Here is a 12,582-nt window from a genome sequence, read left to right as displayed (position 1 = left end):
AACCTTTAGGTAAAATTGGCTTTTTATTAGAAATAAAGATTTGGACCAATGGATCTTTAAGAACCCTTTCCTTCTCTGTGATTTATGTCATTTTACAGAATATTGCAAGTCATCATGAGAATAGCAAGATAATATTATTTTTTGAAAATGAAAATGCACTGGAGTGGCAAAAGAGTGTTTAAACATAAGCAATTAAGCCAAATATACTGGATACTGTCTTTTATTCAGGAAACAAGAAGATGATCTTCTGATTCTGTACAGTAGTGCCTTTTGATTGCTAATGAGTGATTCAAAGATGCTTATTTTCATTTTCAGTCTAGAATCACAGCCCAGTGTCCTGAAATTCATAATTTATTGTTATAATTTCTGGCTAACTAGGGTCCTGTATTCAGTTAATCAAAACTACTTACATGCCAGAATTTGAAAGTACAGTTTTCATAGTGCCCAAATCAATTCATTTCAAGCTTCTCTTCTCTTCAGTAAATCTGTAATGGTTCCTTGAACTGTTCCATAAATGAGGTGACTATTCTGCTTGTTCTGGGAATACGTCCTGGTTTGCTGGCATCTCAAAGTGTAGGACCCAGAACTGAATAAGAAATTCCAACATGTTCATTATATGAAGTCATAGAACTATGTGGTAGGCAGGATAATGGCCTCCAAAAGATGTCCCTCTTTAAATCCTAGGAACTTCTGAATATATTATTACCATGCATGACAAAATGGACTTTGAAGATGTGATTAAGTATTTTCACAACTTATTGACCAGAGATATATTATGACACCTTTTGTTACCCGAACATTACTGACTGGAGTGTTTCAGTATTCACTTACATAATAAATCGCTGGCTACAGGCGTTAAGTTAGTTTCTGCAAAAATCCCCAGTCGATAATGTGCTAAGATGGGGAAGTTTATCCTGGGTTTTCTGATGGGCACAACCTAATAATCACAAGGATACCTGTAAGTGGAAGCAGGAAGCAGAGTCAGGGAGAGGTTTGCAGATGTTCCCCTGTGGTCTTGGAAGATGGAGGAAGTGGAAGATGGGTGCAGGTGGCCTCTAGAAGCCAGAAAAGGCAAGAGAACCATTCTTCCCTAGAGACTTTAGAAGGAATGCAGCCCTGTGGACACCAAGATTTTAAGCCCAGTGAAATCCAATTTGGACCTCTGACTTCCAGAATGTTACTGGCTTGTGGCCCCTTCCATCTTCAGTGCCAACAGCAGAGCATCTTCAATCTTTGACTCTCACACCTGCTTCCATCATCAAATCTCCTTGTCTGAGTCTCACTCTCCTGTATCCTTCTTTTATTTAAAGGCATCCCTGTGATTATATTTGGCCCATCTGGATAACTGAGGAATCTCCCCACCTGAATACCTTTAATTTAATTGTATCTGCACATCCCCTCTACCATGTAAAGTAACATTTTCACAGGCTCCAGGGATTAAAACATGGAAATCATGTGCCTACCATACCAGTTTGGGTGAAGCTTATCAATAAGGATGAAATGGAAGGAAATGAAGTAGGAGAAGCAGCGATGGGCCTGATCACTTAAGAGCTTATTAGCCAAGTTAAGGACTTTATATTTAATTCTATGGTGAAATGTCTTACTGGCAGGAGACTAACATCATAATTTATATTATATAAAAATCATTTTGGGTAGTATATAGCAAATGGACTATAGTAGAAGCAAATAGGCAAGCCAGGAGGCTCTTGAAGTACTCCAGGGAAGATATGGTAGTGACCTGGTGAGAAGGGGAGGTGAGAAGTGATTAGATTCACCTGTGTTGAAAATCCACAAAGAAGAGTTGATGACTTCAAGGATTTTGGCTTGAGCAATCTGGTGAATGGTACTACAGTAGAGGCAGAAGGCTGCTGGAATAGGTTTTTAGATTGTTGTGGAGGGAATAAAAATAAATTTGAAGTGCTTGGTAGACATCCTACTGAAGGTAGTGAGTAGGCATAAATATGCTTCATACACCAATCTGGAATTAAGAGGTTGGGAGATAAATATAGACAGTCATTACTCTGTAGATGATAAAGCCTCTGATTTAGTGAAAGATGACCATAATATTTATTACGCCAACCCATACAAACTCTTTTCAATGTTTAATTTTGACAATTTCGGTCATAAAGTTGCAGGAATGATAGAATGTACAAACACCTTTCACTCAGTTTTCCCTAATGTTAACATTTTACAATAGTTGCTTTATCCTCTTCTACTTATCTGTATCTTGACATTTTTGAGGATGTCTTTACTGTGTGACCCCTGAAGAAGGGAATGGCAACCCACTCCAGTATTCTTGCCTGGAGAATTCCATGGACAGAGGAGCCTCGGGGAATACAGCCCAAGGGGTCGAAAAGAATTGGACACGACTAAGCAACTCCAGTACTCTTGCCTGGAAAATCCCATGGACAGAGGACCCTGGAAGGCTGCAGTCCATGAGGTCGCTAAGAGTCAGACATGACTGAGCGACTTCACTTTAACTTTTCACTTTCATGCATTGGAGAAGGAAATGGCAACCTACTCCAGTATTCTTACCTGGAGAATCCCAGGGACGGGGGAGCCTGGTGGGCTGCCGTCTATGGGGTCGCACAGAGTCGGACACGACTGAAGCGACTTAGCAGCAGCAGCAGCAGCAAACAACTAATGCTTTCACTTTACTGTTTAAACAGTGAATTGCACACACCATATCCCTCTACTCCTAAACACTTCAGTAGGTGTCTTTCCGACAGAAAAAAAAGACATTCTCTGGCATCAGTGGTTCTCAAAGTGTAGTTCCCAGGCTAGAAGCAACTGTATCACCTGGAAACTGTTAGAAACCTGCTAATAAATTACAGGGCTCCACCCCAGATCAACTGATTTTGATAATTTTGCTGGATGTTTGTGGGGAAATTAACAAGATTTTCAAAACTGTTTCCTAATTTGTACACATTATTTAGATTTCACAAATTGTTCCAGGAATGTCTTTGATACCAAAAATACCAAATGAGACACTTTTGTGATTAAAGAGGGCCACCATCAATAATTTCACCAGGGCAAAGTGGTAAAGGTGTAATTTTTCATAATATGGACACTTGGAAATTAGGTGTTAGCTAGAGAAGAGGGCCAGGAGTGGAATCCACACTGAGAGGCCTGGAACAGAGGGCTCACTATGAAGGGAAAATAGCATCCAGAGAGGTAGGAGAGTAAAGGCTGTTGCTGAAAAGAAGGAATGGTCACAGAGGCAAATGTTGCCAAGAGGTCAAGTATAATGGCAACTGGAATTGCCTATAGGATGTTGTGTGAAACCAAATTGGAAAAGGAGTACATCAAGGCTGTATATTGTCACCCTGCTTATTTAACTTACATGGAGAGTGCATCACGCAAAATGCTAGGCTGGATGAAGCACAAACTGGAATCAAGATTGCCGCAAGAAATATCAATAACTTCAGATATGCAGATGACACCACCCTTATAGCAGAAAGCGAAGAACTAGAGAGCCTGTTGATGAAAGTGAAAGAGGAGAGTGAAAAAGTTGGCTTAAAACTCAACATTCAAAAAATTAAGATCATGGCATCCGGTCCCATCACTGCATGGCAAATAGATGGGGAAATAACAGAAACAGTGACTGACTTTATTTTGGGGGGCTCCAAAATCACTGCAGCCGTGAAATTAAAAGACACTTGCTCCTTGGAAGAAAAACGATGACCAAAATAGACAGCATATTAAAAAGTTGAGAGATTACTGTGCCAACAAAGGTCCATATAGTCAAAGCTATGGCTTTTCCAGCAGTCATCTATGGATGTGAGAGTTGGACTCTAAAGAAAGCTGAATGCTGAAGAATTGATGCTTTTGAACTGTGGTATTGGAGAAGACTCTTGAGAATCCCTTGGACTGCAAGGAGTTCCAACCAGTCCATCCTAAAGCAATTCAGTCCTGAATATTCATTGGAAGGGCTGATTCTGAAGCTGAAACTCCAATACTTTGGCCACCTGATGCAAAGAATTTACTCATTGGAAAAGACCCTGATGCTGGAAAAGATTGAAGGCAGGAGGAGAAGGGAACAACAGAGGATGAAATGGTTGGATGGCATCACCAACTCTATGGACATGAGTTTGAGGAAGCTCTGGGAGTTGGTGATGGACAGGGAGGCCTGGCATGCTGCAGTCCATGGGGTCGCAAAGAGTCAGACATGACCGAGTGACTGAACTGAATAGGATGTTGTAAGTGGAGTTCCTTAGTGATCTTGATAAAAGGCAAATAATTTTAATAAAGAACTATAGACACAATAGAGAAGGCAATGGCACCCCACTCCAGTACTCTTTGCCTGGAAAATCCCATGGACGGAGGAGCCTGGTAGGCTGCAGTCCATGGGGTCGCTAAGAGTCAGACATAACTGAGCGACTTCACTTTCACTTTTCACTTTCATGCACTGGAGAAGGAAATGGCAACCCACTCCAGTGTTCTTGCCTGGAGAATCCCAGGGACAGGGGAGCCTGGTGGGCTGCCGTGTCTGGGGTCGCACAGAGTCGGACACAACTGAAGCGACTTAGCAGCAGCAGCAGCATAGACACAATATATAGAAAACTCTTCTTAAAAGGAGCAAAGATATGGAGGGGTATGTGGGGCTTAGGAAAGGTGTTGCTCCTTTACGGTGGGGCATCTTACATTATGTTGATTACTGCTGGGAATAATTCTTTGCAGAACAGTCCACGGAGGTTTGGCTTCCCTAGTGGCTCAATCTGTAAAGAATCTGCCTGCAATGCAGGAGAGCCGGGTTCCATCTCTGGTTGGGGAAGATCCCCTGGAGAAGGTATTGACAACCTACTCCAGTATTCTTACCTGGAGAATCCCATAGAGCCTGGTGGGCTAAGTCCATGGGGTCACAAGAGTCGGACAAGACTTCGTGACTAAACCACCACCACCACCACCACGGGAGGTTTACAAACTACTGATGCCTCCAGAGTTTGATTTAACTGGTCTGGGGTGTGGCGAAGTTCAGAGATTTTTTTACATGCTACCCAGGTAACTGTAACGTGCAGTCAAGGTTGTGAACCACTGCTAGAAAAAGAAAATTAACGCAGGGGGCTTACTTGCTGGAGCTAAGACCTATGTAGCTGAGAAACCAAGTATCACGGTGTCTCTGCCCGCAAAAACGGCCAGTACTGCTTAGGTTTCAAATCTTTTCAGTTACAGTATCCAATTTTTCCTACAAGCGTCCATAAGACAAGCGAGGGACTTTCTGCAGTAACTACGCTCCTCGAGAGACAAGAAAGGAAGAAAGAAAAACGACCTTGGTGCCGATTGCTGGGTCCTGTCATCGAGAACCTCTCTTTGGCTGGGTCTCGCTCCCGGGTTCCCCTAGAGCTCCCGCGCGCAAAGCAACACCCGAGCGCAAGTCGCCAGTGCGCATGCGCACGAGTTGCTGGGGCGTGCTAGTGGCGTGTCCCTGCGCAAGCTTGTCGGCTGGCTCCCGCCCTCTGCCCGCGCCCCCGGCTCCTCCCTCCTTCCGACCTTCTCCCCGGCCGGACGCACGGGAGGGAGGCAGAGATGGCAGATGAGATCGCCAAGGCTCAGGTCGCCCGGCCTGGCGGCGACACGATCTTCGGGAAGATCATTCGCAAGGAAATCCCAGCCAAAATCATTTATGAGGATGACCAGGTAGGCTCCGGGCGCCGCGTCGCTCGTGGGCTGAGACGGGGCAGGCGCCTGTGGACACGCGGGTTTCCCGTGGAGGGGAGGGATGGGAAGGGTCGGCGTGCGCCGGGGAGAAGGGAAGACACGGGGCCCTCTCCTGCGGCCTCGGCCTCGGGCCCCCAGCCAGCGGGCAGGGCCGCGGTCGCTCCGAGGTGGCCGGCCGGCGCGTGCCGGCGCTCCGGTTACGCGTTATCAGCCCGGGGCGCGGGCCAGGCCGCCGGGCGCTCGCGGGCCCGCACCGCGGGGTCTGGGCGCACGCGCGTGTGTGTGTGGAGGGGTGGGGGGCGCTCCGGGTCCTCGGCTTGGGCGCCCGCCGGCTCCCGGGTTACCTCGTACTTCAACTGTTAAGGAATCTGACAATCTCGCCAGCGCTCTGCCTGACAGGGAGAAACCCGATCGCACCCTGACTCGGGCCCAATCTCCGCGATCTCCCGCTCACAGCCGGCCTGCCCGGGCGTTTCCGGGCGCCTCTCCCCGCCGCATTGCGCTAGAGGCCGGGGGCGCACGGCCTGGGGGCGGCGCAGACGCCCTGGGCCTCCGCGAGGGACGCTCACCGACGGCCACCCCTTGACCCCCACTCTGCTTCCCCTCCTCTTCTCGGGCTTCGAACTCCCAAGAGTGAACCTGCTTCTGGGATTTGCTTTCCTTTAGGCCCTCCCAGGAAGGAATACTGATCAGTATTCCTGCAGTATTTTACAGGAAGTAGTTTTATGCCAAAAGATTAAGAGTGTCGCTTTTCATGACCTCACTGTAGGTTGAAATGGTTTTAGAAAGGCCGAGTTCATTTGACTTTGAGACATCTTGTGTAAAATATTTAGTGGGAGGTTATATTTTGGATCTCAGATAAAGCTGGACAGGATGGCTGATTTAGATAAAAATTTTGTAACTTTTTAATAAATTCACTATGAAATATAGACTATAAGGAAACACCTAAGTTTTAATTCCTCGAGGTGAATTTATTTACCCTTTTTATCTGTTAGGGAAATTCTTTTGTTTTAGAAAATGTGTATTTCTTTAAAAATACTTTTGCTGCTGCTGCTGCTAGGTCGCTTCAGTCGTGTCCGACTCTGTGCGACCCCATAGACTGCAGCCCACCAGGCTCCCCCGTCCCCGGGATTCTCCAGGCAAGAACACGAGTGGGTTGCCATTTCCTTCTCCAGTGCATGAAAGTGAAAAGTCAAAGTGAAGTCTCTCAGTCGTGTCTGACTCTTAGCGACCCCATGGACTGCAGCCTACCAGGCTCCTCGGTCCATGGGATTTTCCAGGCAAGAGTACTGGAGTGGGCATTGCCTTCTCCAAAAATACTTTTAGTTGCTTTTAATAAGTGATCGTTGACATACTGACTTTTGAACCATCTGAGTTCCAACAGTATAAACAGCAGGAAGCAGTCATGATACAGCATATTTGTACAGAGCACCAAGTATAATTACCCGGAGACAGTTAGCAGGAAAAGGTTCTATTAAGAAGCTTCTGCCTTCACTAGAGAACAAGATTCAAAACTATTCAAGGGGTATGTAATTAGTCTAAATGTTACCTATCCTCTTCATTTCTACAAAATAGATATATTTCCTAAGTAGTTGAGTAAAGTGGGAAGAAATTAAGGTTAGATAATCAGTAAATTTCTTATTATAAAAGTGATCACTGCCATAAAGGAAAAAAACCAGGAAATTGCACAACTAGGGCTCCTAACCTCTAGAAGGGGGGCACTAGAATCAAAAGATTTCCTTTGAGTGGTGCTGGGAAAGCTGGACTGCTGCTGCTGCTGCTAAGTCACTTCAGTCGTGTCTGACTCGGTGGGAAAGTTGGACAGCTGCATGTAAATCAATGAAGGTGACCACACCCCCTCACACCGTAGTCAAAAATAAACTCAAAATATCTTAAAAGACTTAAACCTAAGACATGATGCCATAAAACTCCTAGAAGAGAACATAGGTAAAACATTCTCTGACATAAATCATACCAATGTTTTCTTAGGTCAGTCTCCCAAGGCAATAGAAATAAAAATAATAAACAGGTACAGTGGTTTAAGACTTTGCACTCACAATGTAGGGAGCCTGGGTTTGATCCCTAATTGGGAATGGGCTTCCCTGATGGCTCAGATGGTAAAGAATCTGCTTGCATTGCAGGAGACCTGGGTTTGATCCCAGGGTTGGGAAGATCCTCTGGAGAAGGGCATGGAAACCCACTCCAGTATTCTTGCCTGGAGAATCCTCATGGACAGAGGGGCCTGGTGGGCTATAGTCCATGAGGCCCGTGGGGTCACAGAGTCAGACACGACTGAGTGACTAAGCACACACAAAACAGATCCCACATGCTGCAACTAAGAGTTTGCATGCCACAACTAAAGATCCTGCATGCAGCAGCCAAGACCCAGCACAGCCAGGAACCTAATCAGATTTACAAGCTTTTGCATAGCAAAGGAACCATAAAAAAGACAACCTATGACTGGGAGAAGATATTTGCAAACTATTTAACTGACAGGGGCTTAATTTCCAAAATATACGAATAGCTCATTGAGCTTCCCTGGTGGCTCAGATGGTAAAGCATCTGCCTGCAATGCGGGAGACCTGGGTTCGATCCCTGGGTTGGGAAGATCTCCTGGAGAAGGAAATGGCAAACCACTCCAGTACTCTTGCCTGGAGAATCCCATGGACGGAGGAGCCTGGTAGGCTACAGTCCACGGGGTCGTGAAGAGTTGGACACGACTGAGTGAGCACAGCCATTTAAATAAATAATAAAAAAATAAACAAATGGAACCTAATCAAATTTACAAGCTTTTGCATAGCAAAGGAACCATAAAAAAGACAACCTATGACTGGGAGAAGATATTTGCAAACTATGCAACTGACAAGGGCTTAATTTCCAAAATATACGAATAGCTCATACAACTCAACAACAGAAAATACCCCAATCAAAAAATGGCAGAAGACCTTAATGGACATTTCTCCAAAGACATACAGATGGCCAGTAGGCACATGAAAAGATGCTCAACATCATTAATTATTTAAAAAATGCGAATCAAAACTGTAATGAATCAGAATGACTGTCATTAAAAAGTCTGTGAAAAATGGTGGAGAAGGTATGGGGAAAAGGGAACTGTCTTAGACTGTTAGTGGGAATGTAAGTTAGTACGGCAATATGGAAAACAGTATGGAGGTTTCTCAGAAAACTAAAAATGGAATTACCATATGATCCAGCAATCCCACTCCTGGGCATATACCTAGACAAAACCATAATTCAAAAAGACAAATACATCCCTGTGTTCATAGCAAAATTATTCACAGTAGCCAAGATAGGGAAACAACCTAAATGTCCATCAACAGATGAATGGATAAAGAAGATGTGGTACACGTATATACAATGGAATTCTATTCATCCATTAAAGAGTGAAATAATGCCATTTGCAGCAACATGGATGCAACTAGAAATTATCATATTAAGTGAATTAAGTCAGAGAAAGACAAATACGATATGATGTCGCTTATATGTGAAATCTAAAATATGGCACGAATGAACCTGTCTACAAAACAGAAATAAGACTCACAGACACAGAGATCCAGACTTACGGTTGCCGAGGAGGAGAGGGGAGAGGGGGTGGAATGGGAGTTTGGGATTTGTAGATGCAAACTATTACATTTAGAATGGATAAACGAGGTCCTACTCTGTATAGCACAGAGAACTATATCCAGTATCCTGGGATAAACTATAATGGAAAAGAATATTAAGAATGTGTATGTGTATAGCTGAATCATTTTGCCATCCAGCAGAGACTGGCACAACACTATAAATCAACTGTGAAAGTGAAAGTCGCTCAGTCCTGTCCGACTCTTTGTGACCCCACGGACTATAGGTCCATGGACTACTCCAGGCCAGAATACTAGAGTGGGTAGCCATTCCCTTCTCCAGAGGATCTTCCCAACCCAGGAATTGAACCCAGGTCTCCTGCATTGCCACTCCAGTGTTCTTGCCTGGAGAATCCCAGGGACGGCGGACCCGGGTGGGCTGCCGTCTATGGGGTCACACAGAGTCGGACACGATTGAAGTGACTTAGCAGCAGCAGCAGCAGCTCCCGCATTGCAGGCGGGTTTTTGTCAGCTGAGCCACAAGGGAAGCCTAAGAATACTGGAGTGGGTAGCCCATCCCTTCTCCAGCAGATCTTCCTGACTCAGGAATTGAACCAGGGTCTCCTGCATTGCAGGTGGATTCTTTACCAACTAAGCTATCAGGAAAGCCCCCCAAAACTATACTTCAGTAAAAAATATGAAATTCAAAATTAAAAAAAAATTCCTTTAGAAATTATGTATATGCTGGTAGCTGAGGAATGAATAGTAGTTTAAGTTAGACAAAGTTGGGGTTATGGAAAAAGAGGATCTTTGCAATAGAGGGAAAATCAGTTGAGAAAGCCCTGAGGGTGGAGAGAGGTGGAGTGTGACTTGAGCAGGAAGAGTTGCATGAGAATATATTGGAATAGTAGACAATGACTAGCATGCCTAATGGCTTCTCAACCTTTGGATCTTGGTTAAAATGTAGCTAGCTCAGAATGGTTGCCCTTGACCACCCAATCAAAATTAGGTTTTTCTGTGATAATCATTTACTGCACTTGTTACTTTTCCTTTGTAACTTGTAGATCTTTGTTGTATTTTATAACATGTGGAATCTTTGGTTAAGTACGCCTTTATGTGTTTAAAGTCAGTCTTCCCATTAGACTGTCAGTTCCATGAAAAGTTCCATGAAAAGTATTGTGTCCACTTGTGATCTCCTACCACTGGGGAACCCCAGTGTTTCTCCCATGGGGTTAGTGTGAAAATGATAAATTTAGGCTGTAAGACTATATATGGAAATTTTGACTTGTTTCCCCCTTTTTTCCAGTGTCTTGCTTTCCATGACATTTCCCCTCAAGCACCAACACATTTTCTGGTGATACCCAAGAAATATATATCTCAGATTTCTGCAGCAGAAGATGATGATGAAAGTGTAAGTACATTTACTAACATTATTCATTTTTTTTTGCTTTTTAGATTGGGAGACTAAATATCACCCTTAAGGTTATGTCACATTTTTGTTTTCCTAAGGGCATACTGAGGAAAAATGGAAAATCATTAGGGCTTCAATGCAATGTATAAATAGTGTGATTTTTTAAGTGAGATGTAATTGACATATAACATTATATTAGATTTAGGTATACAACATATTGATTTATGTATATACAACAAAATTATCACAGCAAGTCTTGTTAACATCCATCACCACAAATTCTTAAACAAAAAGGATTCTAAGCAAGGATTAGTTGGTGAGACTCATTTTTCCTTAATAAGAAATAGTGTATCATATAGGAGAGAGTTCATTGGCTCTTGTATTAATGCATTAAAGGAAAGAAAATTAATTTGATTTTACCAGGATGTACAGGCCTCAATTAAAATTTTTCTTAGTGCTCTTTGTGGTAGATGATATACTTGTTCATAACTGCTCACTCTTCTATGTAGGGGTGCATTATACTTCTGGCCTCATTGATGTTGGGCCTGGTCATATGACTTAATTTGACCAATGAGTACAAGCAGAAGTGATACATGTCTTCTGAAAAGAAGTTAATACCTGGTCTGCCATATTCTCTCCAATCTCTGCCACTGTGATCATATAGAGACTGTTCCATCAACTTGGGTTTCAAAGTGAAAAAGATCTGGAATATAGAGCCTGGTTGACTTGTGATCAACATGGAGTGAACAAAAGAAATGTATCTTTGATGTAAACCAGGTTTTTGGGTGGTTTGTTACAACAGCATAACCAAATCTGTCCCAACTGATAATATGCCCCCATAACAAGCAAGCAAGGTGTCTGCTTTATAAGAAAACTTAAATACCACTCGGAGTATGATCTTAAAATTGTTTTAATTAAGCAGATTTATGTCTATAATTTGTTTATTGAAATTAGTAATTAATAAATACCTAATAGTATTATATTAGGATTTAAAAATGTTTCCAAATACTTGCCCAAAGTCTGTTTCAATTTAGTAGCTTTAAAATTTTTCAACTTGGTAGTTTGTTACATGATGACAAGAAACTATAAAGCTATAAATTACTAGTGCTTAAGAAACTTTTTTTTTTTTTCCCCCCACAGCTTCTTGGGCATTTGATGATTGTTGGCAAGAAATGTGCTGCTGATCTGGGCCTGAAGAAGGGCTATCGAATGGTGGTGAATGAAGGTTCAGATGGGGGCCAGTCTGTCTATCATGTTCATCTCCATGTTCTTGGAGGTCGGCAGATGAACTGGCCTCCTGGTTAAGTGTGCTATAGGGATAATTTTGCCTTTTCTATGATCAGGTTTGCAAGTTCCAATATGCTAAACAAGTTGTTTTTTTTTTTTGCCTGTGTATGGAGGTATTGCAAAAATAATTTTTAAAACCCATACATAATAAAAGACATTGTTGCATGGCCTGAATTCTGTATTTGACTTACTCTTAAAAATATGTTTGTTGGAATGTTTGAAGGTAGAGTTCATACCTGGGAAGGTTTTATTTTTTCTCCCCAAGGAGGACTCAGCATCATGTATGTGGTTATAATGGTGTGACTGATGTTTGAAGACAAGTTTAAAAATGTCATAAATTTAGCTTCATCTTTGAAATATGCTTTTTAGAGTAAAATATCAGTCCAGGGGAAGATTTTATAATCCAATTTTTTTTTTCTTCCTACGAACAAAGGAAGTGATGTGATTGATCTAGAAAGTGACAGTTGTGGCACTAGAAATGCTTGGTGTCCAGCTCACATGTTTTCCCTGGACTATTGGAGATAATTCGGAAGGGATGAAAGTAGGTTTCTCACAGAAACTTTGATGGTCATATGAAGGCATACAGTAGTGTTTCCTTATTACCCTAACACTGAGTATTTATTATAAAGACTTTGAAAATATATTATT

General features: G+C 42.9%; 1 protein-coding gene across 1 annotated transcript; it reads left to right on the top strand.

Moving 5' to 3' along the window:
• The first annotated feature begins 5,385 nt into the window (after nt 1-5,385).
• HINT1 (histidine triad nucleotide binding protein 1) lies at nt 5,386-12,108 on the top strand. Its single transcript, XM_027547046.1, has 3 exons — nt 5,386-5,637; nt 10,543-10,647; nt 11,788-12,108. The coding sequence occupies exons 1-3, from the start codon at nt 5,527-5,529 to the stop codon at nt 11,950-11,952; spliced, it is 381 nt and encodes a 126-aa protein (XP_027402847.1). The 5' UTR covers nt 5,386-5,526; the 3' UTR covers nt 11,953-12,108.
• Nucleotides 12,109-12,582: the final 474 nt, after the last annotated feature.

This window comes from Bos indicus x Bos taurus, chromosome 7 (assembly GCF_003369695.1).
Source record: "Bos indicus x Bos taurus breed Angus x Brahman F1 hybrid chromosome 7, Bos_hybrid_MaternalHap_v2.0, whole genome shotgun sequence".
In the NCBI taxonomy this organism is placed as follows: Eukaryota; Metazoa; Chordata; class Mammalia; order Artiodactyla; family Bovidae; genus Bos; species Bos indicus x Bos taurus.
Note: the sequence above shows the minus strand (reverse complement) of the source record. Positions and strands in the feature narration are given on the sequence as shown.

Coding starts and splice junctions, on each gene's coding strand:
- HINT1 (XM_027547046.1), top strand. CDS start 5,527: ATGGCAGATGAGATCGCCAAGGCTCAGGTCGCCCGGCCTGGCGGCGAC. Junction 5,638..10,542: donor TCATTTATGAGGATGACCAG/GTAGGCTCCGGG, acceptor CCTTTTTTCCAG/TGTCTTGCTTTCCATGACAT. Junction 10,648..11,787: donor CAGAAGATGATGATGAAAGT/GTAAGTACATTT, acceptor TTCCCCCCACAG/CTTCTTGGGCATTTGATGAT.